We start from the raw sequence: 22,697 nt of genomic DNA on the forward strand, positions 1-22,697 counted from the left end.
CCGAAGGCAGGGCGGGGACTGCACGAGATAATCAGGATCGTCTCATCATTTGAAGTCGAATCCTGCGTTTCTTCTCAGTGGGAGATTCTTACATTTATTTTTATTCGTTCTGAAAACTGTCTCAGGATTTCGAACTCTCTCTCTCTCTCTCTCTCTCTCTCTCTCTCTCTCTCTCTCTCTCTCTCTCTCTCTGAAGGAAACTGTTTTAAAAAAGTCCCCTTCCCCAAATAATTGTATTATTTTTAAAGACGAGTGTTCGCCACTGCGTAATTGTTCGGTATTCCCACATGATTCAATCACGGGCAATATTTTAGTGACCGGCAATTTGCATATTTCCTATAGGAGCAGGTTTTAACCATCGTTGTTTTTTCATCAGCGAAGGATCTGAGTGACAGATGGAAGCAATTAACAAATAGGCAGGTGGGATCGAATCTTTTATCATTCCAGCGAAAATTCCGTCGGTGTTGAAGCTCTCTTCATTGTTCGTGCACTGACGTCCCGCGCACGAGGTATCATCCATTTGTTGCGCTTGCAGCTGAATATGACTGGCTGTGGCAGGCGGTATGTAACTGAGCAAAGCAGACAGTTGTCCGATGGGACTGTCGTGTATCCTGATTACCAGGTTTTCTTTAGTTTTATAACATTAGACGGAGAGCGTTTTACATTTGGTCTCTATTTTTGTTTTCGTTGCAACATTGAGCTCAAAAATACTGACAATATGGCACATTACTCTCGACGTACTTCGCTTGGCAATTTCCTTCTCTCACGTTCAACACTCGCAGTCTTAAACAAGATCATGCAGAGCAACATAGTGTTCTGTATAGATTGCTCAGTGCGGCAGCGAAATTACTGAATTATTAAATCTTATTTTTGTCGGGACAGGTACGCAGCACACACACACATATACATATATATATATATATATATATATATATATATATATATATATATATATGTATATATATGAATATATATATATACATATATAAATATATATATATATATATATATATATATATATATATATATTATATAAATACCGTCAATATTTTTGAGCTCAATCATTCGACTGGAGATGGTCGCAGAATATACTTCAATTCATCAGTATCCCCCCCCCCCCCATACGCGACCTTTCGTCCTAGAAGCTAGCACAGTAAGTTAGTAGTTCGTCCACATACTTGCATTCTTCCTCCAGTCCTAGAGGCTCCTAACTTTCCGTCTGCTGTAAATTTTATCAAGAGCAATTTGATCTACACCAAAATTACAGATGTCTTCACAAGACTGCCAAATGTACTCTCATCGAAAATGTCCCTGGCGCTCGGCACTCCATTATAATCTCATCAGGGAAGGCGGAACGACGTGAACTGCAATCGAAGGGATTTAGACGTCATTAGCAGAGGCAACGCTTCTCCCACGTCGGCAATTTGGCACCGTTAGTTCATTCCACCGAGCTCTTCAATTTGGGCCTGATTATAGAGGCCTTAGTCCCGCTAACTTTCATAACGGCAAGAAGTGGTCATTACGTGATTGTACATGTTTAAATGGACTAACTGCTTGTGTTGTAACCACGGCTGTCGATACAGCAATATGTATGTATGTATGTATATATGTATGTATATATATATATATATATATATATATATATATATATATATATATATATGTGTGTGTGTGTGTGTGTGTGTAAATAAATATATTTATATATTTATATATATTTATGTATGTTTAAATTCATATATATATATAAATATATATATTTTGGATATGCCAATTACATACCCATACTATAGAGTAGAGAGACCGACCGATATCTTCATGGTTACCCCTCATGTCAAAAAACCTTCCACGCACAGAACGGCCGGACCCCCCAGCCCACGTCCACGTCCAGAATGTGACGAGTCGGCAGGTGAAGTTGGCGTGGGCGCCGCCCTTCGACGGGAATTCCCCCCTCACCCACTACCTCCTGCAGCACTGGCCCGCGCGGTCTCACACCCAGACGCCCCTCAACACGACCCTCCCGCCAGACGTCACCGAAGCTGTCCTGAAGGTAGTTGTTCATCTTCGTGTTCTCATTTGTTCATTGAGTTCTTCATTATTTTGAACTGGCCTCATGAAAGCATGAGCCAGTGACGCCGGAGACACCCAACTTGGTGAAATATATGTAATATGTTTGGTAGAAAAAGAAATCGTTCCTTTGTTGGGGAAAGATTAAAAGTCTTTTTTTTTCTGTTAGGTAGTCACTCTTTCAGTCGTCGTGCGAATAGAGGAAAATTGATAAAATTAAACTTTTGCCTTTCTTTGACATGGGTGGGCAGATGATTTAGCTCGTTTCATTTCGGCTTTTCGTTGAAGTTGAGAACTTCTCTTCCATATCATGAAACGAGGGGAATGAATTAATCTGGTTAAAGGTAACCTCTTTTGCTTAAACTTTGTAACCAATTTTCACGTTTTCCTTTTTTCCCCCGTTTCCGTATTTAACACAGCCAAGTTGAAGTATGAGTTTCGTTTAAGAGTAGACGTGAAAATGACTTACCGTGACTCGTTACTAGTGAGCCCAAGAAAGTTGAATGAGGATCGCGTTCGTTTTAACTACAAGTAGAAGCTGTTCACTGAGGAACCCTTTGCAAAACAAATTTTCGTCCCATACTTGTTTTGCCCTCCTCCTCCTCCTCCTCCTCCTCCTCCTCCTCCTCCTCCTCCTCCTCCTCCTCCTCCTCCTCCTCCTCCTCCTCCTCCTCCTCTCTCTCGTGCACAGCGCGCCCTCACCCTACTCTGCATTGGAAATGAGCCGGCGAAGGTAATCTCATTCTTCATGAAGTTTTACGCATTGCATAATGCTGCTGTTGCTGCCACGGCGAAGCCAAGTTAATCCCCAAGAATCTGAGTTAATGTCTGCGATATCACTTCGTCATTTACACAAATGGTGGCAGTAATTAGACCGCTGTTGTTATTAAGTGCGTTCTTTTTCCCGAAAGAGACGGATAATGCTACGGTTATCCAGTTTATCGTGGCGTAAATGATCTTCAGAAATGGCAGTAAATTTGTCCGACGGTAGATTTTATGATGCCCAGTTCCGGTAAGGACTTGGCGTTAAAGTTGAGCCTCTGTTGCGCAGAACGTTGCTTCGTCTCTCTCTTTTTTATTGATTCTGATTTTTTTCGCATTTGTTGTTCCTCTCCTGTTCTTACTCCTTCATTCTGCCTGGTTGCTGTCCAACCAACTCCTTCTCTATTGCCTTTGCTTCCGTGACAGTAGTCTTTCATATGAGTTTCTCTCTTTCCTTCTTGATTTCTCAGTATTTTCATGTTCTGTACTGGATGGAAAACTTAACCCACTTGCTTGATCATCGTCCTTGCTTTCGGTGTACGTGTTACTCTCCCCCCTCCCCTTCCCCTCCCCTCCCCTCCTCCTCCACGCCCTTACGTTTCCTCTTCTCTTGATGGTTTTTGGTATGGATAGTTTTTGTTTCACGTGTGATAAGCTTGTCCAAAAAGTGTGGAGAAATCGAGTAGTTAAGAGGTAACTGTGGCTGTTATACACACACATAAATATATATATATATATATATATATATATATATATATATATATATATATATATATATATATATATATATATATATATATATATATACATACATACATATATACATATACACATATATATTATATATGTGTGTGTACATACATACACAGTTTATCTAAATATAGGGGTTCTTTCGAGATCATTCCGTTCCTCTCTTGCAGGACTTGTCACCTGGCACGGCCTATCACGTGCAGGTGGTGGCCGTTAACCAGAGGGGGGTGTCGCCCCCGTCTCCCACCTTGAGCATCACTACCCTCCACGAGCCGCCCACGGCGCCTCCCACGAGATTGCGAGCACTCGCCCATAAGCCTGGAACCATCACCGTTAGCTGGCAGGTGAGGCGGCTTCCTTTCTTGGAAAGTCCTTTCGATTTATTTTCAAAGAACGGTTATTATTATTATTATTATTATTATTAAAAAAATACTCATAGTTGCATGTATCTTAGAAGATTGCATTGTTTTATCTATTATTATTATAATTATTAGTAGTGTTAATATTATTATTGTCGTTGCTGTCATTGTTGTTATATATGGAAGCTCTTTCCATGAACGCATCAAAGCTCAGTGTTTAGTCGAATAGAATTTCCTGATAACCAACATTTCAAGCAATTGTCTCCTGGAGAGTCGTCAGAATACTTGCAGAGCAAAGTTAGATTTGACTGAATCACGTTGTTTAATTTGTACTGCTTCTGCGTTCGGCTGATATAAATAACTGCATCGACGCAAGTGAATTTATGTCATGAACTTTTCATGTTATGGAAACTGTCAAATTACGGAATGAAAATTTTGTACTTTTTCATATTAAATGTTTTTACATCGACGTGATTCCCTTTATTGGCAATGTCATAAGCTTCCAGTGAATGTATATACAAAACGTATAGGCTCCATTAAATAAACATGTTCAACATCGCCCAGTTTCAGCATCGTCCATTTTGGAATTTTTTTTCAGAAAAATGAGTTGATTCACAATTGTAAAATCAGATATTCATGAGGAAATATTTGTCCATCATCAGCTGTGAGCGTTGCTTGACCCGGAGAGCTTTTTTTTTTTCTGAAACACTTTGTTCTTCTTGTGAGAAGCTCGACTCCGGATGTCTCTTCCGACTTGTAGCCTTCTTTTTTTTCTGGACGAAGTTCAGAGCCCGGACATCTCCTTTCAAGTTCTCGCCAAAAACAGTTCGCACGTGCAGTTATTTGACTTTTTCAGGTTTTCCTGGAAAACTGAATGAGTAGACGGAAGCCTCCTGACCTGTCATTCAGCAGGATTTTCCAAAAATGTTGAACTCGGAGTTCCGAAAGGTGTTGCCTGAAATCTTGGCCTTCCTCCGAGAATGACTGCATGGAAATATAAAAGCCTGTTGTTTTAATAGCCGTTCATTGGTGAATCCTTTAGGAAGGCATGAGGGCTCACACCTGCTGAATGGTCTATCTTCATTCATTATTAATATTTGGTCACCATACGCATCCCCCCACCCCACCCCAGATGGGTCAGCATCAAAAGTGATACAATGTCAGCCCATCTCTGAATAAATCTCGTAGGATGAGGTTGGTAATTCAGTGCCTTTTTAAAATTTGTTGTGATCATCACAGTCGTCTAACTACCAGGTGCATTTACTGCTGAGGTCAGCAGAGGTACAATGGTTTTCAACGGTGTGTACCCGGACACGCTCAACATGGAAGAGCAGTTTAGTAACCTCACCACGAAGCACTATTATTATTATTATTATTATTATTATTATTATTATTATTATTATTATTATTATTATTATATACCTCCGCACACGCCCATTGTCTCCAGATTTGCCACGCCCGTGGTCGGAACATGTCAAGAGAAACTGCAAAAGGAACACCGAAGTATCCAGAATCCGTTTGCTGGGAAAAACGCCTGGAGAAACTCAGCGAGGATCTGCGGGAAAGTCTACGGATTTATCACACCATTTTTCATTAACTCCGCGAGGATCTGCTGGAAAGTCTACGGATTTATCACACCATCTTTCATTACCCTGCACTTCCGTAATGAACAAAATTGCTGTATAAACAGTTTATATTTCTCTTTGCCAAAACATGAGCATTGGTCAGTTGTTGACCTGACATTACCCTGCAAGAGAAGCAGGTTATAAGAAAAATTGAGAGGACTCTATATAAGATTATTTCGCACGATGCAGCTATCCTATTTAAGAAGACATGTTAAGAGAGGGTCTACTTTCTTCCTATTATTATTATTATTATTATTATTATTATTATTATTATTATTATTATTATTATTATTATTATTATCTTGAGACTTATCAGAACCCAAGCTAGAAGAGTGTCATCTTGCAGAACAAACTTCTACAGAGGAGAATGGCCTCTGTAAAAGAGGAAAAAAAATAAAAACTTAGCAAAGAGGAAGTAGGTCGTTTGAACATCCGAGCGTTCACCAACTTATTGAGGCAGAGAATGCCCGCGAGGGCCTAGATTTTGAGAAATAACACACCAACAAATGCACAAGCAGAGGAGAGGGAACTCACTGTTCATTCTGCGTCTTCAAGTTTTCCCAACAACAGATTATTTTCAGTGACCCCCTCGACCTTTGCTACTCACGGGGAACAAGGTGGCCAGCTCGGTGGCCTTGGTGCTTAAAAACATGACACATCCGTGTAATTACCTCCTCTTTAATCTGTCATTAAACCTTCCCCAGTTAATGGTAGTTATACATTTGCGAAAAAGTAATTTGCCTAAGCGAAGCGCTCGGCAGCGCTGTTCAGTTAGTTTTTCCTGTATCTGGTGCATCGTGACGTCGCAAAAGTGCCTCATCAAAGGCACCGCAGATTCCTTTGATAGTGAGCCAGATTAAAGCGTCATCGAGGTGAATCAGCTCACAAGTGCGGAAAATAGTTTTCATTTATGGATGTGTTCCCCCAAAATACCTGCATGCATGCTCTGTGCGTATACATATATATACATACATACATATATGTGTGTGTGTGTAAGCTTAGATCTTGCATATATAAGTAATTTGGAAATGAACTGCAAAACTCCATCTTTACATATGCGTTTGTGTGCACACACAAATGACAGATTGCTTGTCAGGCAGTCAGTATAGACGTTCAGTTTGTTAAACAGCCAGGCAGGATCATGAATAGAGCATTGTCTTATTCGCTGACTATCCACCGTTTCGATTGCGGAAAATACTACTATATACGAGTATATAGCGGTCATTCCTTTACCATAATATCATGAGCGGATGACGATTTTGGGGGAACATTTGAGGATTCTTTTTTAGGAAGAAATGCGTGTCAAGGAGAATGTTATTGCAGCTGTAGAACCTCATGGAAAGAGCCTGAAAGCTTCTTACTTGTTTCCTACGTGGAAAGAACTTGTTAAAGAAGTTGGACAGGCAGGCGGAAATAGACGAAGGAAGCGAATGGAAAACAAATAGCGGAGATCATTTCAGTTGTGCGCGAAGTGACGCTGCGCAGAACCTTTTAATTTCGCTTTCAGTGCGCCTGCATTATGCTGATGAGCGGCCTGACCGGACCTCGTGATCTCTGCTTCGACGCGAATATTCGGTTGCCATTTGCATCGGATGGTGGACTAACAATGCTGTCATCAGAATGCAAAGTTTTTAATAGCCTTAAATCAAGAGTGATTGCAAGCGATGTGCTTTCAACCCATTTCCATTCCATTTTATTCCGTTCATTTTTCCTCGATATTTGACATACTGATGTTCGGCGCCGGAATGAAAATGAAAAATGACCGTTCTTTATTTACATCCTGCCGTCGTTCTGCCAAATAGGACGCTCGTTGTTGCATGAATAGTAATTCATCCTTCATAGCTGACCTTTTTTATTCTCTTCAATTTTTACAAAATTGGCCACGGGGTCTGTCCTGTCGGCAAGTGACGTCGTTCCGTTATGTTTATGCTGAAAGAATCTCCCTTTACAAGTCGTGTGGCCTTCTTTTGATGCCCGCCTCTGAAAATTGTGTGGTTGCTCCTTATTTCTCCTTCGGGGGATTGTGCGTGTCTTTTTTTTACTGTTTTTGTATAAATTTGTGTATTTATGTGTATATGTGTATGTGTTATCAAGGTGTAAGTCATTCTCATTGGATCGTTTGGTTTCTCTTGCTCGCTCTCTCTCTCGCCAAAGGGAATGATATTTTCCTCTTCCAAAGGTTTCGATAAATCTTATTGGTCTTTTGTTGACCTGTTCAGATAAGAATGTCATCTCAATATGCTTTAATTCTCGTTGCCATTTTTTAGCCCAATTCGTTATTCTATTATTTGGAAGCTTTCTTTTTTTGGTGAGTTGTGGTGTTGTGTCAGATAATTTAATTGACAAATGAAATACTATTGACTTTTCGTATGGGGTTTCTTTCTTATGGTCTTTCCAGAAGAAATTCTGCTGTTTCTGTCTCATTAACATTCCCCGTGGGAGTTATAGAGCTTCTCTTTTATGGAAACTGTTTAGCTGCTAATTCACCTCGCTTCCTCGGAGAAACATTTATTTGCCTTTGAATATTGCCCCGTTCTTGTGAGCGGTCGTTAAGTTTTCCCCTCTTCATTTGTTCTCCGATGAGTTTTCCTTACCCACTAATTCGATATCGTTCTCTGTAGTTATAATATGAATATATATATATATATATATATATATATATATATATATATATATATATATATATATATATATATATATATATATATATACTTTATATACATATGTAGAATCTACTGGTCACTTTCATATATACATACATATATCAGTAGTGTGTGCAAATGCCTACCAAGTCACAAATTTTAAATGAGGTCGAGGCTAAAAGTGTTCATGTCATTGAGCTGAGAGCCACGAAGCTGCCTCAGTCTCTCGCGGGCCGTGACCTACAGTAGAAGTCTGCATCGCAGTTTTTCCCATTGCAGCCCCCGGCACCCCACCTGAACCCCGGCGAGGTCACGGGTTACCAGGTTGGTTACCAGGAGGCGGACAGCGACGACCCCAACGAATTCCAGTGGCGCAGCGTCAAGCGGGCGGAAATGACGACCGAGTTGACGGGGTTACGCCATTACACGGCCTACACCGTCACGGTCCGAGCCGTCAATTCCGTGGGATCCGGACCCCCCTCGCAGTCCGTCACCGTCACCACGAGTCAAGGGGGTAAGATCGGGCACTCCTCTTGTAAATAATGTCCTCACGTCCACTTTCAGCACAGGTGGTAACCATAATACGTACGTACAGACATGCGTCCGTCCGTCTGTGAACTGTGTTCGTGGAACACAGGCAGACACGCTCATATATATATATATATATATATATATATATATATATATATATATATATATATATATATATATATATATATATATATATATATATATATATACTGCATGTACGTACGTATGTTTGTGGATATTTATATTTATTTATTTATATATATGAAAGTATGTTCACATGCACATTCAAAGCTTGTAACCTCACGTAGGTGAGCAGTCGTGTATTTAACTCTTATTCCAAAGCAGAATGTTTTGAAAATAAGATTCATCGCACGTCGGGATCGAACCCGGGCCATCTCCAAAAAAAAATTGAAAGAAAGAAAGAAACTTCTCCAATACGGGATATTCTTCTTTTCTTCTCATTCCAAAAAAGTCATCTTTTTTAGTGTGTGTAGTTGCTTAAGTACTATTAAAAGTCTTTAAAAGCAGTTTTTTTTTTTTACTAACTGCACACAAAATAACAAGGTCGCTTAACAACGAATAAAAGCCATTAAGTTTGCATATTTTCAGTTTCTGCCCTTCATGTCGGTGCTCTGTGAACAGTCTCGCACACAGGTCACCCTTTATGTAGAGCAGAGTACGTGGGATATGGTCTAATTCGTTTCAATTATTTGAACATTTTCCGTACACCAATTTTTTTTCTCTATTTTGCATACACGTATTCGTTTTTATATTTTGATCCCCGCTCCATACAGAAGTTGCATTCTGAAGCAATAACCCGAATGATACGAATGACAGAATATTTGGTATAATATTATATGCCCCATCCGTGTATTGGATGTACTACAGAATGATACAACATCATTGTCAAAAGCCGCTTGCATGTTAACATATCAGTCGGTGGACGTAAAAGGCAGAGAGAGAGAGAGAGAGAACTAGGCGGAGTGGAGCGGTCAAATTTTCATTTTTATAAAAGCAGTGATTAAAGATAATGAACTCAAACTCAACTGGAGTTCTTTTTAAATATTTCTTTTTTTCACCTTAGAGTCAATGGCACCTTTAAAATCTCTCTGGTATTTTTATTGATTTTTTGACACAAAGGAATTTGCTAGATCAGTAAGCTTGCGTAAACTCTCTCTCTCTCTCTCTCTCTCTCTCTCTCTCTCTCTCTCTCTCTCTCTCTCTCTCTCTCTCTCTCTCTCTCTCTCTCTCTCTGTTTTCTTCCTATATATGTATATATGTATGTGTGTGTGTGTGTGCGGGATTTAATTGAAGTCATATATACTGAAGGAAAACTAAAATTTGTATAGATTTCTAAATCAAATTGACTTCCTAACGCCTGATAACACACACATTTATATAAATATATATATATAAACATATACTGTATACATATATATATGTATATTTAATATATATATATATATATATTATATATATATATATATAAATGTGTGTATGAATGTGTATATGTGTGTGCGTATTATCAAGGTGTTAGGACATTCAATTAGATTTAGAAAGCTATTATTTCATACACATTTAGGCTTCCTTCGATATCCATAACTTGAATCATATCCTGCGTATGATATGTCTAGTTTTCGTTGAAAACCCAGTTGCAGTGGATAAAGACCCTCGGAAATTTGATAACGAATGGCTTCACTTTGCTTGTTTTTTAGTTTTTTTTTTTTTTGTGTATTTTCGTTTTTTCAGTTCCTTCTGCGCCTCCGGACGGCGTCCAGTGCGACCCCCTTACGTCCCAAGCCCTTAGAGTGCGCTGGAACCCTTTGGCTCCTCATTTATCCAACGGTCCTGTCCAGGGATACAAAGTCTTCTACAAGCGTACTACAAATATTGAAGGTAAGGCGCTCAGGCGCACGCAGTAGTGGAGGCACTTGGAATATGACTATTGCGTTTTGTAATTAATCTAATTTTTATTCCGTTAGTATATCGGGCAAAAGCTACAGAACAGGTGGAAATAAATGTTAGGATATTTTCCTCACCTTCCAGAGGCTCTTGGAAGGGTGAGCTTCCAAATGTTTTCCGCAGAAATATTATCTGCCGAAATAAGTTTGCTTGTATTTACATTAATTCCATTAATTTTTTATTTCAAAATCAACGTTTTGACTTTGATTGCAGTCCATCCTCTATTAGGAAATTATTGAGAATACTATTTTGGCTTTTTGCACGGGAAAATCAAGCGCCCAAAAAAATTTGCACCTTAAAACAATGATGTATAATAGATACGTGTCACTGAATCTCCCTTTGAAACAGCGAGCTGAAAATCGTCTCACTGCAGGTACTAATCCCGTAGAAATCAAGCGCACAACCAATCTGGAGACAAATTTGCATGGGTTGGGCCGCTTCACCAACTACAGCATCAGAGTTCTGGCCTTCACAGCTGCCGGAGACGGGGTCGTCTCGAATCCTGTTTTCTGCGTCACTCTAGAGGACGGTAGGTTCAGTCTTCAGGCGATTCTTTCTTTAGATTCTGTCTTGCTTTAGAAACCTTCCTCGTTCTCTGGACTTTCTTCAGATTTCCTCTTTAGACCTCTCTCTCTATGCTGTCTGGCTTCTTTACTGAATTGAGTTTCCTGATAAAAGTCGTCTCGGGAATGGGGAGTCAAGTAGGCTACAGCTGACAGGGTGCTTACGCGACACAGCGCAGACGGCACTTCAGGCTCTTTGGGAAAGATTCTCTGAAATGTAGCTGCACTTCTTTATTCCTTTTTACTTTTCACCTGATCCCTTTCGTCTCTTCGCACTTAACTGTCCAGCCTCTCTAACTACTTTACCGGGGAAAACAAAGCTACCTTCGCGCACTAACAGTCAAGATTGATAATAAAAATCATAAGGGGCCATGCAGTTCCTTCTGTTGAAGTCTGAACATAGACTCACCAGAATTTTCGAAACTTGGCAGACAAAAGGTATTATCAAGGGTCATGAGACATGCGCCACGGGTACAAGAGCAGGAACGTTACATGAACTCTCAAAGGCACAAGAAAAAGCGTCATCAGACCAGTATTATCAGCCAGAAAAACAAATTTGTACATTTACTCTGAGTTCTTGAGCCGGATGATAGAAATGTTCACTTACAATGGATATACCTTGAGGAACCCTTGGGCACCATCATTTTCTCACTCGTGTTCTCTTGTCACCCCTCTGCAGTGCCCGCTGCCCCTCCCCAGGTCAAAGCTTTGGCCTCCAGCAAGAGCAGCGTCGTGGTCTCGTGGCTGCCACCCGCCAGACCCAATGGAGAGATAAGTTACTACACGCTCTACTACCGACCTCTCAATGCCCACCAGGTAGGCAGCTCTTCTCCGGAGAGATTGTTCCAGACTCCTTTGTAGATTAGATCAGTTGTTGTGTTTGCGTGTTTAAAGCTATGTGGGTATGTACAGTAGATGTATGTGTTTACAGGCGCACACATACACACATATATATACTGTATATATTTATTTATTTATTTATTTATTTATTTATTTAGTTATTTATATTATTAATTACAAATATTGTTAAGAAGCAAAGTAATGCTAGAAGATGACAGGAAAAGAAGAAATTTATTCAGTATAATTGTTTATTTGTACAAGTAGCAAATTTTACATTAGAACAATGCCAGTGATAAACCATAAGTATATATATATATATACAGATACATACATACATATATGTAAATATGTGTGTGTATATATATATAGGGTATGTTTGTGTGTGTGTGCGTGAAAGAGAAAAAGAGAGAGAATATACTGCATGCCTTATACTCATCAGTGCCCGAGTGGACGGCATTTCACACAGTGGTGAGGGGAAAACATGGAGTGTAAGTCAGTCAGTCCTGAACTTCACATCGTTCTCATTTTTTCTCCACAGGCAACAAGAAGTTTGAAGGTGGGAGTGGAAGTTGGGGCGTCTCCGTGGGCCGAGATCAGTCGAGAAGTGGTTGGTCTGGACAGCCACGCCCGTTACGAATTCTGGGTCACGGCCTGGACCAGGGTTGGCGAAGGTGCTGCCTCCAGGGTTGTCTCTCAGAACCCTTCATCCAAAAGTAATGAAACTGTCGATGTTTTCTGTTGACAGCCATTTATGGCACGTGTGATTTTTGAAAAGTATCTTTAGTGTCCGTCATGGTGACAATAATGAGATTTTCTGTAAAGTTCTTCATTGGCGGGGTGGGTAGAGCTCTCGGCTAGCACGCTGTTGGCCCAGCGTTCGACCCTCCGACCGGCCAGTGAAGAATTAGAGGAATTTATTTCTGGTGATAGAAATTCATTTCTCACAATAAGCTGTAGGTCCCGTTTCTAGGTAAGCAGTTGATTCTTAGCCACGTAAAATAAATCTAATCCTTCGGGCCAGCCCTAGGAGAGCTGTTAATCAGCTCAGTGATCTGGTTAAACTAAGATATACTTAACGTTTTTTTGCCTAAAAAGTAAATTATGCATATGGTTTTCACTCGACTGTAGTGGGTTGTTGTCGAGGGGGGGAGACAGAAAAATAATAGTAGGGGTGGGCGGTAGGCGCTCTCAAAATGGAAACTTATTCCAGCGGACTAAAAGTAGGTGGACCTGTCCATTAAGTTCTAGTTGGTGTATGGATCCTTAAAAATATTCATTCCGCTTCCTTCCCCAGTTGGTGCTAAGGTTCGGTCCTTCGGACAGACGGTGGAAGTTGTGGCAGGAGGCTCCCTCACGCTGCCATGCGTGGTGGTGGGATCACCAGCCCCCGCAGTCGCCTGGACGCATGTATCGAGGGACAAAACTCTACAGCCTCAAGTAAGCTTTCGTGGAATCTCACGGGAAAGAACTTCGTCAGCATTGTTTGTAAATAACAATTTGATGAGCGCCTCTCATTGTTTATTTCGCTTTGTTTCGGGCCCCCAAACCTCTGATGTGCAGTTTTATACTCTTTGTTATTAAGAGAATTCCCACCAGCAGATTTTACCTCTCCATTAATAAATGAGGGGCAAATATGGAAGAGGTGCAGGCGGAATGCAATAACGGAGAAGGAGCAATCATAAGAAAGACTGAAATTATTTTATACAAACTTCATGAAGCTGATATAATAATCCATTATTATTATTATTATTATTATTATTATTATTATTATTATTATTATTATTATTCACAAGAACAGTTATATTATCTAAAGTATTTATGAAGTCACCTGATAGCAAAATTCGGTAATTTCGTTCAGCACGATGTACAAAGACCCGTAGCACTGAAGAAAAAATTAGTCAAAAAAGAACAACAATATTTTGCTAGGCTTTGCCGTAGGCACTAAACCGGTCGTAGGTATTGAGATGCAAACAAAACAGTCAGTTTGTTGTAACAGCTTTTAATACTATTACAACAAACTGACTGTATTGACACGGTTTGATATTAACCGTTACGGAGAGGGCTTTTAAAGCTATACAGACCAATATAATCATCTTTGATCACTATTTTTCCAGTAATAATATTTTTGTTTTGTGATCTTTATTGTTGTTTTAACTAGTGAATGAAGGTATAAGCAAAGGAAAACAAATTTTATATATGTATATATATATACATATATATATATGACTAAAAATATTCCAATGACTTTGATAATCACCTGTTTAAAAAGTTCTGTACTTTATTTCTACTCACATAAGATTTCCCTTCGTTATATTTCCAGATATAAAAAGATTCTCTTTTCTTTGAAGCAGAGTCTTCCAGACAATTCTCTCCACGTATCCGTCGTAGGCGCTGACGCGGCAGGAAATTACACGTGCCATGCCCACAATCCTAATGGGCGTGACGAAGTGATGTGGGAAGTGAAAGTGATTCAAACGCCGCCCCCGCCTTCGCTAACGGTCAAATACTCCACGGAGACCTCTATTCACCTGTCGTGGGCCACAGCCGGAAATGGGGGGAAACCAGTTACAGGTAGGTATAAAATCAGTGCGCATGACGTGAGAAAGATAATCATCTTTTTGACAGAATTGTTAGTGACAAAATTTTCCAAGGATCGATCGATATTTTGAGTCCCACTTTCGAGATATCTCTTCCCCTTGATACAAGGTTTAACAGTTGAAACGCTTTGGTTTCTTTCAACTATGAAAATTTTATCAAGTGCCACTGGTGTCGTTTGAAGAGACGTCTGCATCCCGTCCTTTCTGCTAAACTAGCTTTGATAGGAGTTAGTCAGAGATCAAATAGGCAGATAAAATAGAGGAAAATGTTAATAAATTTCTGCAAGGATATGGAAAATATATCTTTTTCAAAGCTGCATCACGGCTTGAAACATACAGAACTGCTTGTTAACGTAAAGCTCATCTTAAAGGATGAAAGACATTGTATGAAAAACCTATTTTACAGGATACGTTGTAAGATATGCTCTGGAGGATGAGAACGCGTGGATCGAGGAGAATATTGAGCCCGGGGAGACGAAGTATTCCTTGGAGAACCTCAGATGTGGCTCCACCTACCGTGTGCAAGTGGCTGCTGTGAATATCGTTGGGCGAGGAGAGGTGTCCATGACTCAGAACATTAGGACCCGAGGCTCTGGTCAGTCGCTCGACAAGAGAATGACTAGGATATTATATTCATTCATGTGTTACCATCACTGGCAGCATAAAAGGACTGCTTTTAGTTGATTACTTCTAAGCATGGAAATAGGAATAAACTATATGATCTGTATCAGGTTCCCTCTTTTGCAAGGCAGATCTTAAGCTTCCTTCGGAGATAGCCATCCCTTTTTTTTTTTTCTACCCAATTCCTTTCATATCCTTCAACGTAGGCGAGTTTTGGGCGAAAAGTCAGCCTTCTTACTGACGTTCACTGTAAAAAGAAGCCTTAGCAACTTAGTGTTCATGCTATGCACTCGTCAGTTACCATAGTCGCAGTCTGTTTAAATGCCTCATTTCACCCATCACATTTTGTTAGCCCTTTCACACGACGCCTGAAGAGTTGCATGTGTCTGCCGCCAAGATCAGTGTCAATGTTATGGTATAGATTAGTATCGTCGTAAACTTATATGACAGAGGTTTAAGTCATTTATTATTAAAAAAATTCGAATAAATGTCAGTGTCTCATTTGTTAACGTGTACTTCATCAGACCTTGATTTTTGCAGCTCCGCCCAAACCTCGTCATCCAGACCTCATCAGCGTTAATTCCTCTGCGATCACCCTCCACTTATACACGTGGCCGACAGGCGGCTGCCCCATCACCTGGTGGAAAGTCGAATACCGCCCACATGCTACGTCCACCTTCACTTCACTGGAAGCACATCTTCCGCCCACCACAGATTCCTTCACTGTGCCCGAACTGGCACCTCTTACTTGGTATCAGCTCAGGATCACCGCCAGGAATGCGGCAGGAACAGCTACGGCAACATATGACGTTGCCACTGCTTCCCTGACAGGAGGTAAGTGGATGTACATTCCTAGATTATCCTAAGAAATGAAATAAGTTTCATGGAACGCTGGAATAATGATTTGGAAACTGAACCCCCACGATTCTTTGGTAAGAGTGACACTAACAATTCATGATTTGATTTTGCAGTGTTACTTCATCTCAAAGCGTCGTGTACTGTACCTCTATTACATGCCGGTGTCAATAAATAACCCCCTTTTATTTCAGCCACGCTCGCGCCTGAATCTGTCGTGGAGGTGGTGAAAGGGGGAGGTCCCCCTCTGTACTTGGACCCACACGTGCTGGCCCCTATTGTGTCAGGCATTGCCTGCACTTTGGCTCTTCTTCTATGTGTTGGTCTGTTAGTGTCCAGAGGGTAAGTTCTAGATTAATTCTAAGCATTAATACTACTTTCTGAATGTTGTGACGTGCTTGTCAGTGATCACATTCAGTAATTTCAAAGGGGGCCTCTGTGTAAGATTCTTTATCAACTAGTTACAGGCTGCTCTGCTCAGGTAGGAAGAGCCCGTGCTGAAATGCAGCTTTCAGTCGGCTTAACCTTCAACAACATCATCATGAAATAGTAAATGGGTGAATGTGGTTAATATTCCATTTCTGTCCACCATTTCTGCTTATCGTTGACAAGGAAACATGAGCAGACTTTGGTGTATTCCTCTAAGTGCCGCGACAGGTGACCGGATGAGATTTATTCTCATAATTCTTTTCATTCTTATTCCACCATGACTATAATGAAAGCAGACTTATTAAATCGATGAAAGCTGAGTGAAATGAAAGTTTGCAGTGTTCACCTTTTTGTATCATATCATTCCACCAGATGGTCACATTTAGCGCCGAATGACCTAAGGGTCCCACTGCTCTGGCCGTGCCCCTAAATTCCATCCGTCCATTCAGACAGCAACAGTGAATCTGGAACGGGACATCTTCAGCCATGCTGTGTACTGAGATTCACTAGACATTTTTATTTTTTTCACATGTCATTGCATTGCCATTTTGACGGAAAGGAATTAGTCTAAAATTGTATTTCATTTCACCCTACGTCTGGAAATGCTGAGAATTCGGAAAGTGTAGATTAATCGCTGGGTAGTTTGTATTTCATGAGAATGTAATTTCAGACGAAAATAGCATTACAAATACATCTTAACCCGTCATAAGTTGTGGTAATATAGTTACACTGAACGGTGCAACATGGAAATTCGTTCCAGTACAAAATAAAACGCTTTGGACCAGCTAAAATGTTTTGGGTGGTACTCGGTAACGTTCTGAGCTCTAATACTCAACACGTTTTGGATATACATTATGTTACTTCAGGGATACTTACAATATATGGTGTTCTTTCTCTTTTTCCTTTCACCCGTCCCTCGTGGTCTCTTACTGTCAAGACGTCCAACTCCTTCATCTTGTCTCGTTGAAATATTCGCCTGTCAGTTAATTGGTCTGTGGACAGTTTAGAAATCCAACTTGAGTGGTCTAGCTCAGCTGCATTTTAGAACAGTGTTTCTTAACCTTTTCTGACCTCGGCACCCCCTGTGGTGAGGCTTCACAGCCCAGCACCCCTATACCCACATACTGGGATCATAACTATATATATATATATATATATATATATATATATATATATATATATATATATATATATATATATATATATATGTATATGTACAGTATATATATATACATATATAATATATAAAATAATATAATAATAATAATAGTAATAACAATAAGAATTATTATTATTATTATTATTATTATTAATTTTGATTTTGAGTTAGTTTTCATTTCTCATTTGCCCTTCACCTCCAGCACCCCCTAAATTGATTTTAGCACCCCAGGGTTAAGAAACACTGTTTTAGAACCTGAAATCCCACATGCCGGTGCCTTGCCGGCCATCAGCTATCTGCCGAATTCTGATTGTTATTGAAGTTACATTGTAGTCGCGTGTGGTATGGGTGTGGGGGGCATCCTCGTCCTAAATTTCATTTCCAGTGATGATTAAGAATGATTCTTTTACTGTAGCTGTTTTGGGATTGTGTGTTAGATGGAGAGATGCATGATTGTGCGTAGGTAGTGACATTTTCTATATGGAAAAACATCATGCGGTTCGTCTTTTTCATTTAGAGATAGAATGTTAGCAACGTGAATGTATTATGCGCAACTGAATCGGTGTTTGCTGTTGACATCGAATTTAAAAATCGAACTCATCTTCCAGGCTACCAATCATTATGTCGGAGTGGAAATATAGAACGATTTTTTCATAATTTTTTTTTTTATTTCATGACAGTGAATCGTTGAACTCAAGAATGTGTGTGGAATCCTTTGTATTCTGATGAACGGAATAGATCCTAGAAAGTAATTCACTAGCCATACAAAGGTTCTTCATTTCAATAAATCAAACTTTTTTTTTCATGAATCCATGAAAGTGAGGTATATCTTTTAAAGCCAAGCCTTTATTGCAGTCGCGCCCGCTTCATGAAATCAGACGGAGGTGCGAGCCAAGGAGGAGGCGGAGGAGGCGGCAATGGTCGAGGCGGAGGAGGAGGGGGGGGAGGAGGAGGAGGGGGCCGGCGAGGAAGCGGTCCCACGTACTCCCGATCACTGGCCGAGCTGCAGAATCATCGCAATGACAGTCAGGAGCAACTCTCCCCCGCAGCGCAGGCTAAGCATGACGAAGCATATTCGGGTAAGAGACTTCCTCTGCATAATCCCCTTTTGGATGGGATCCTCCTCATTTGCTTTCGGTTGGAACTTAGTCGTCCGGTTGACCTTTGCCAAATTTCCATGGCATCTCAAAGAGTTGCATTCCATTTTAGTCTGATGTTTGTGTGTTATCTGTCGTCGCTGGTAGACTCGGATCCTCCGCTCTTGGGATCCTGGCCCTATCACCAGACCTCTCCACGTCACTGTTTGTGCCATTTCAGCCCAGTCGCTGTGTAAATCTCCAGAATCATGTCCGTTCCGACAGAATTGTACTGCACTATATTTTATACTCTCATGAGAACACTGTATTATAAAAGGACATTTTGAGAGGTACTTACTGCTGTACAAATACCACACTGGACACGTTATTTGGCAGCTTATAAGCCATGCTGACATATGGTTTTTATAATAGCACAATGTAGCCCTGATAAATGCAGTGTGTCATATATATATATATATATATATATATATATATATATATATATATATATATATATATATATATATATATATATATATATATATCACTTCTATCACGGAAATAACGTGATATAAAATATGACTTCATGGTCATGAGGAAAGTGAAACAACAGAGTGGAAGATCTGTCGTTACTGTAAGGCATTTTCAAGCAAACCATGTACAGTGGAACAAGAAATTACGAAGGATACTCGGATTTATAAACAACTACTAAGATTAAAGGGGGCGTATTGCCATTCTAGTGCATTAAGGGTTATTACATTTGGGTTAGCTCTTTCAGGTAGGGAACAGCTGCCTAGGATTAACTCAACTACAGGATAAAACAAGACAAGTCAAAAGTCATGGTATATAAGTTCAATTATTTCGGACTTTTCTATTTCTATTCATTTATAGTGAAAGTGTCCCCGTCTGATAACAATGTTTAAGAAGGGCAATCAACCATCTTTTTCTGTCTAGCGTGAACATGATAAAAAGTTTTTACGAGATGTTATTGACACCTACGGCTTTAGGTATAATAGCCTAAATATCGTCCACTTACCAGAGCCATGGTACGGGTATTTGAATAATCTTGGGAATAAAACGTTTCACAAAACGCAAGCAGTATAAATATGGTAATGATGGGGTAGCAACATTGTTTTTGAAACTTTGTGTATAGACTGTGATTGTGTTGTTCCACTTTATGTAGTTTGCTTGAAAATCTCTTGGATCTCGCACGTTTTATATATATAAAACTGATTCCATAAGTGTCAGAATTTATAACTTATCTTGCTAAATCCAGAATCTAACTTTTGCAAATAATTGTTAGTGAATCTTCACTTAAAGGAAGTCAGTCTCTCTGTTGAGATGAAGTTGCATAAATGAAAGAATGAGCTTTGAAAGACAGCCATGGAAAGTTGCACTGGTCACTCCTTAGAATGAGGTACAAAAATGTGATAAAATTAGTAGATGTACTTTTCCCTTTCGCAAACTCAAAGTTAGACATCAACATGCTTATGTTTTTTCTATTACTTTTTTTTTGACCGTAGTTCAATTTTGTTTTTTTTTTTCGCTTTTTACGTTGGTTTCATGTTTCTTTCCTGTTATTTACTGTGATTTTATTTTTTGTTCTTTTTAGTTCCAGTTTGTAGTGATCCACAATAGTAGCAGTAACACCGACACCACTTGGACGCCAGCCCCTTTTAAGTTCGATCTTTATCATCGCTTCGCAAGGTTCCTGGTTCATTTGACAATCGAGAGGTCGATTTAGTTTCCTGAAGAATTTCAGTTACCCCACAAGTCCCACTGTAGTCTTATTTCCAGAAAGCAGTGATTTCGTTTGCGGGAGAACAAGTAAATTGAGACCTATCCCTAAGGGCAACTTCTCAGCCAATCATTCTTCACTATCTAGACGCCGCCGTGAGACGGAGATCTAACGATGACTTCAACTTCTGTACACAAACACAGTTATAAAACGTTTTGTTACTATTATTTACATAAGTGTATGTATTTTGTTATTTTTTTACGATCTGTTAGCAGAGTATAACTAACACGATACTTTGTTGGTGATCATTTTGAACTCCATCTCTGCAATATAGGTTAAGGGAACAGCCAGGTAGAATTTTTGTAAGGTAGACGCATCCCCAAATAACCTTGACACTCTGAGGAAATCGGCTCCTATCCCCTCGGCCAAACAGGTGCGGTTTTATTTCCTGTCCTTCTTCAGTACCAGGCTCGATCTGCCGCTGCCGCTGCCCTCATTATTTCCTACGCCATTTATGTTGTTGATGATGCCTATCCGCTGCTTTTGTTTATTTGATAGTTGTCGCTTTGGTGTGCTTGTCAGTGTTCATTATAGATTTTTGACTGTTCTCGTCTAGATCCGCCGCCTCTGTCTTGATATTAATGATAGCCTCGAGCACAGAGGTGGCTTTGACTGATGACAGTACCGGTAGTCAGTTGGAAATTCATCCTGCTGGTTTTGAGACTCGATTGAGCATGTCTTGGTAAATGTTCATTCAGTTCTTGGTTCAGTCACACAACAGCTGCTTCTTGAATGAACCTTCAAAAATAAACTTTCGATACTGAACCTTCAAAAATAAACCTTCGATCCAGTTGTGCTGTTGAGTGAAATTATTCACAAGTACAATAAAAAAAATTAAATAAAACTCGCCAGCCAGTTTTGAGAAGTCTTTCTTTCAGCAGTCCCTGTTCATTTTATCTGTTGATAAAGCTTACGAAACGTGTATCAGAAATTTTGCATCTTGCTGTCTTCATAAAAAATACTTTTACACACCGAAATCATTAATGTTTTATATCATTCCAAATAGTTGTGACACTGGTAGTTGTTGTACCGAGTTTCACGGACTGTCCGTATTTGTATTTTCACACTGGCGCTGATGTTGCTCACTGTAGCCTAATTGACAGGTTGCCTTTCTTCCCGTAAACTTGGTGAATATAATTTCCAGAGGGGTAAACTGATTACTGATCCCTTTCGGAATAATTTGGGAAAACGCCGCAGCTAAATACAGATACGGACGCCGTTTTTCGAGATAAAAACTTGAAAGAGTATCTCTTGAAGACTGGAAAAAGAGATGACCTCAAGATTCTTATTTCATTTATTTTTGATTTATTGATTTACTGATTAAAATTTGTATGACCACTGCAATATCCTCAATCCCTCCAACTTCTGCCCCCCCTCCCTAATCTCTTGTATCCCCCCTTCGGCTCCCTTTTTGCCTCCCTGACGGCGTCTGTTCTCCACGGCAGTGGAGGAACCTTACGAGATTTACCCGTACGCCACCTTCAGTGTGCCGCCTCTTAGTGTGGGTGGGGGCGGAGCCCTCGACTACACTTTACAGTTTCAGACCTTCGGACACCAAGATTGCTTCGAAGGACAACCACAGCCACCCAGGTCCTCCTCCTTCATGGGGAGCCAGAGACGTGAAGGGGGAACAGGACCCACTCCTGGTAAGAGAGCCCCAGTTCCTCCTGTTGTCCTGTGAACCTAGAGTCCTCCCTCCTCCTCCTCCTCCTCCTCCTCCTCCTCCTCCTCCTCCTCCTCCTCCTCCTCCTCCTTTTCTTCCTTTTCCTTTCGTTCCTCATATCCTTCCTCATATCCTTCCTGTCCCTTATCCTAATATTCCCTTATACAATACTACCAAACCATGACCAACTTCCATTGGGAAATCTGCTTATGACCAACTTCCATTGGGAAATCTGCTTTTCTCCTTGTTATTTCCGTTCTGTTATCCCACGTCCATTTCCTTGTGTGTGGGAGGAAGCTCTCTCCTCCCTTAAAAAGAAGACCTTTCTGTTCTTTTCGTTATCCTTAAAAAAAATAAGTTATAATAATATCCCACGTCCTCAAATTTGCATGGAGAGTCTT

The 22,697-nt window shown here is 40.2% G+C and overlaps 1 protein-coding gene across 12 annotated transcripts in view; it reads left to right on the forward strand.

The window, feature by feature from the left end:
- The window catches only part of LOC136825636 (cell adhesion molecule Dscam1-like), a 483,321-nt gene that overhangs the window by 451,794 nt on the left and 8,830 nt on the right, over positions 1-22,697 (forward strand). For 6 of the 12 annotated variants that reach the window (XM_067082260.1, XM_067082254.1, XM_067082253.1 and 3 more), the window contains exons 17-30: positions 1,854-2,047; positions 3,747-3,920; positions 8,482-8,716; positions 10,483-10,629; positions 11,069-11,224; positions 11,938-12,074; positions 12,637-12,811; positions 13,393-13,535; positions 14,447-14,669; positions 15,102-15,290; positions 15,857-16,150; positions 16,366-16,513; positions 18,615-18,838; positions 22,079-22,279. In XM_067082260.1, coding sequence (XP_066938361.1) covers positions 1,854-2,047; positions 3,747-3,920; positions 8,482-8,716; positions 10,483-10,629; positions 11,069-11,224; positions 11,938-12,074; positions 12,637-12,811; positions 13,393-13,535; positions 14,447-14,669; positions 15,102-15,290; positions 15,857-16,150; positions 16,366-16,513; positions 18,615-18,838; positions 22,079-22,279 — 2,640 coding nt within the window. Of the gene's footprint in view, positions 1-1,853; positions 2,048-3,746; positions 3,921-8,481; positions 8,717-10,482; positions 10,630-11,068; positions 11,225-11,937; positions 12,075-12,636; positions 12,812-13,392; positions 13,536-14,446; positions 14,670-15,101; positions 15,291-15,856; positions 16,151-16,365; positions 16,514-18,614; positions 18,839-20,447; positions 22,280-22,697 lie in introns of those variants that run through there. The other 6 variants (XM_067082255.1, XM_067082257.1, XR_010849384.1 and 3 more) reach the window with 5 other exon arrangements.

This window comes from Macrobrachium rosenbergii, chromosome 39 (genome assembly GCF_040412425.1).
Source record: "Macrobrachium rosenbergii isolate ZJJX-2024 chromosome 39, ASM4041242v1, whole genome shotgun sequence".
Classification (NCBI taxonomy): Eukaryota; Metazoa; Arthropoda; class Malacostraca; order Decapoda; family Palaemonidae; genus Macrobrachium; species Macrobrachium rosenbergii.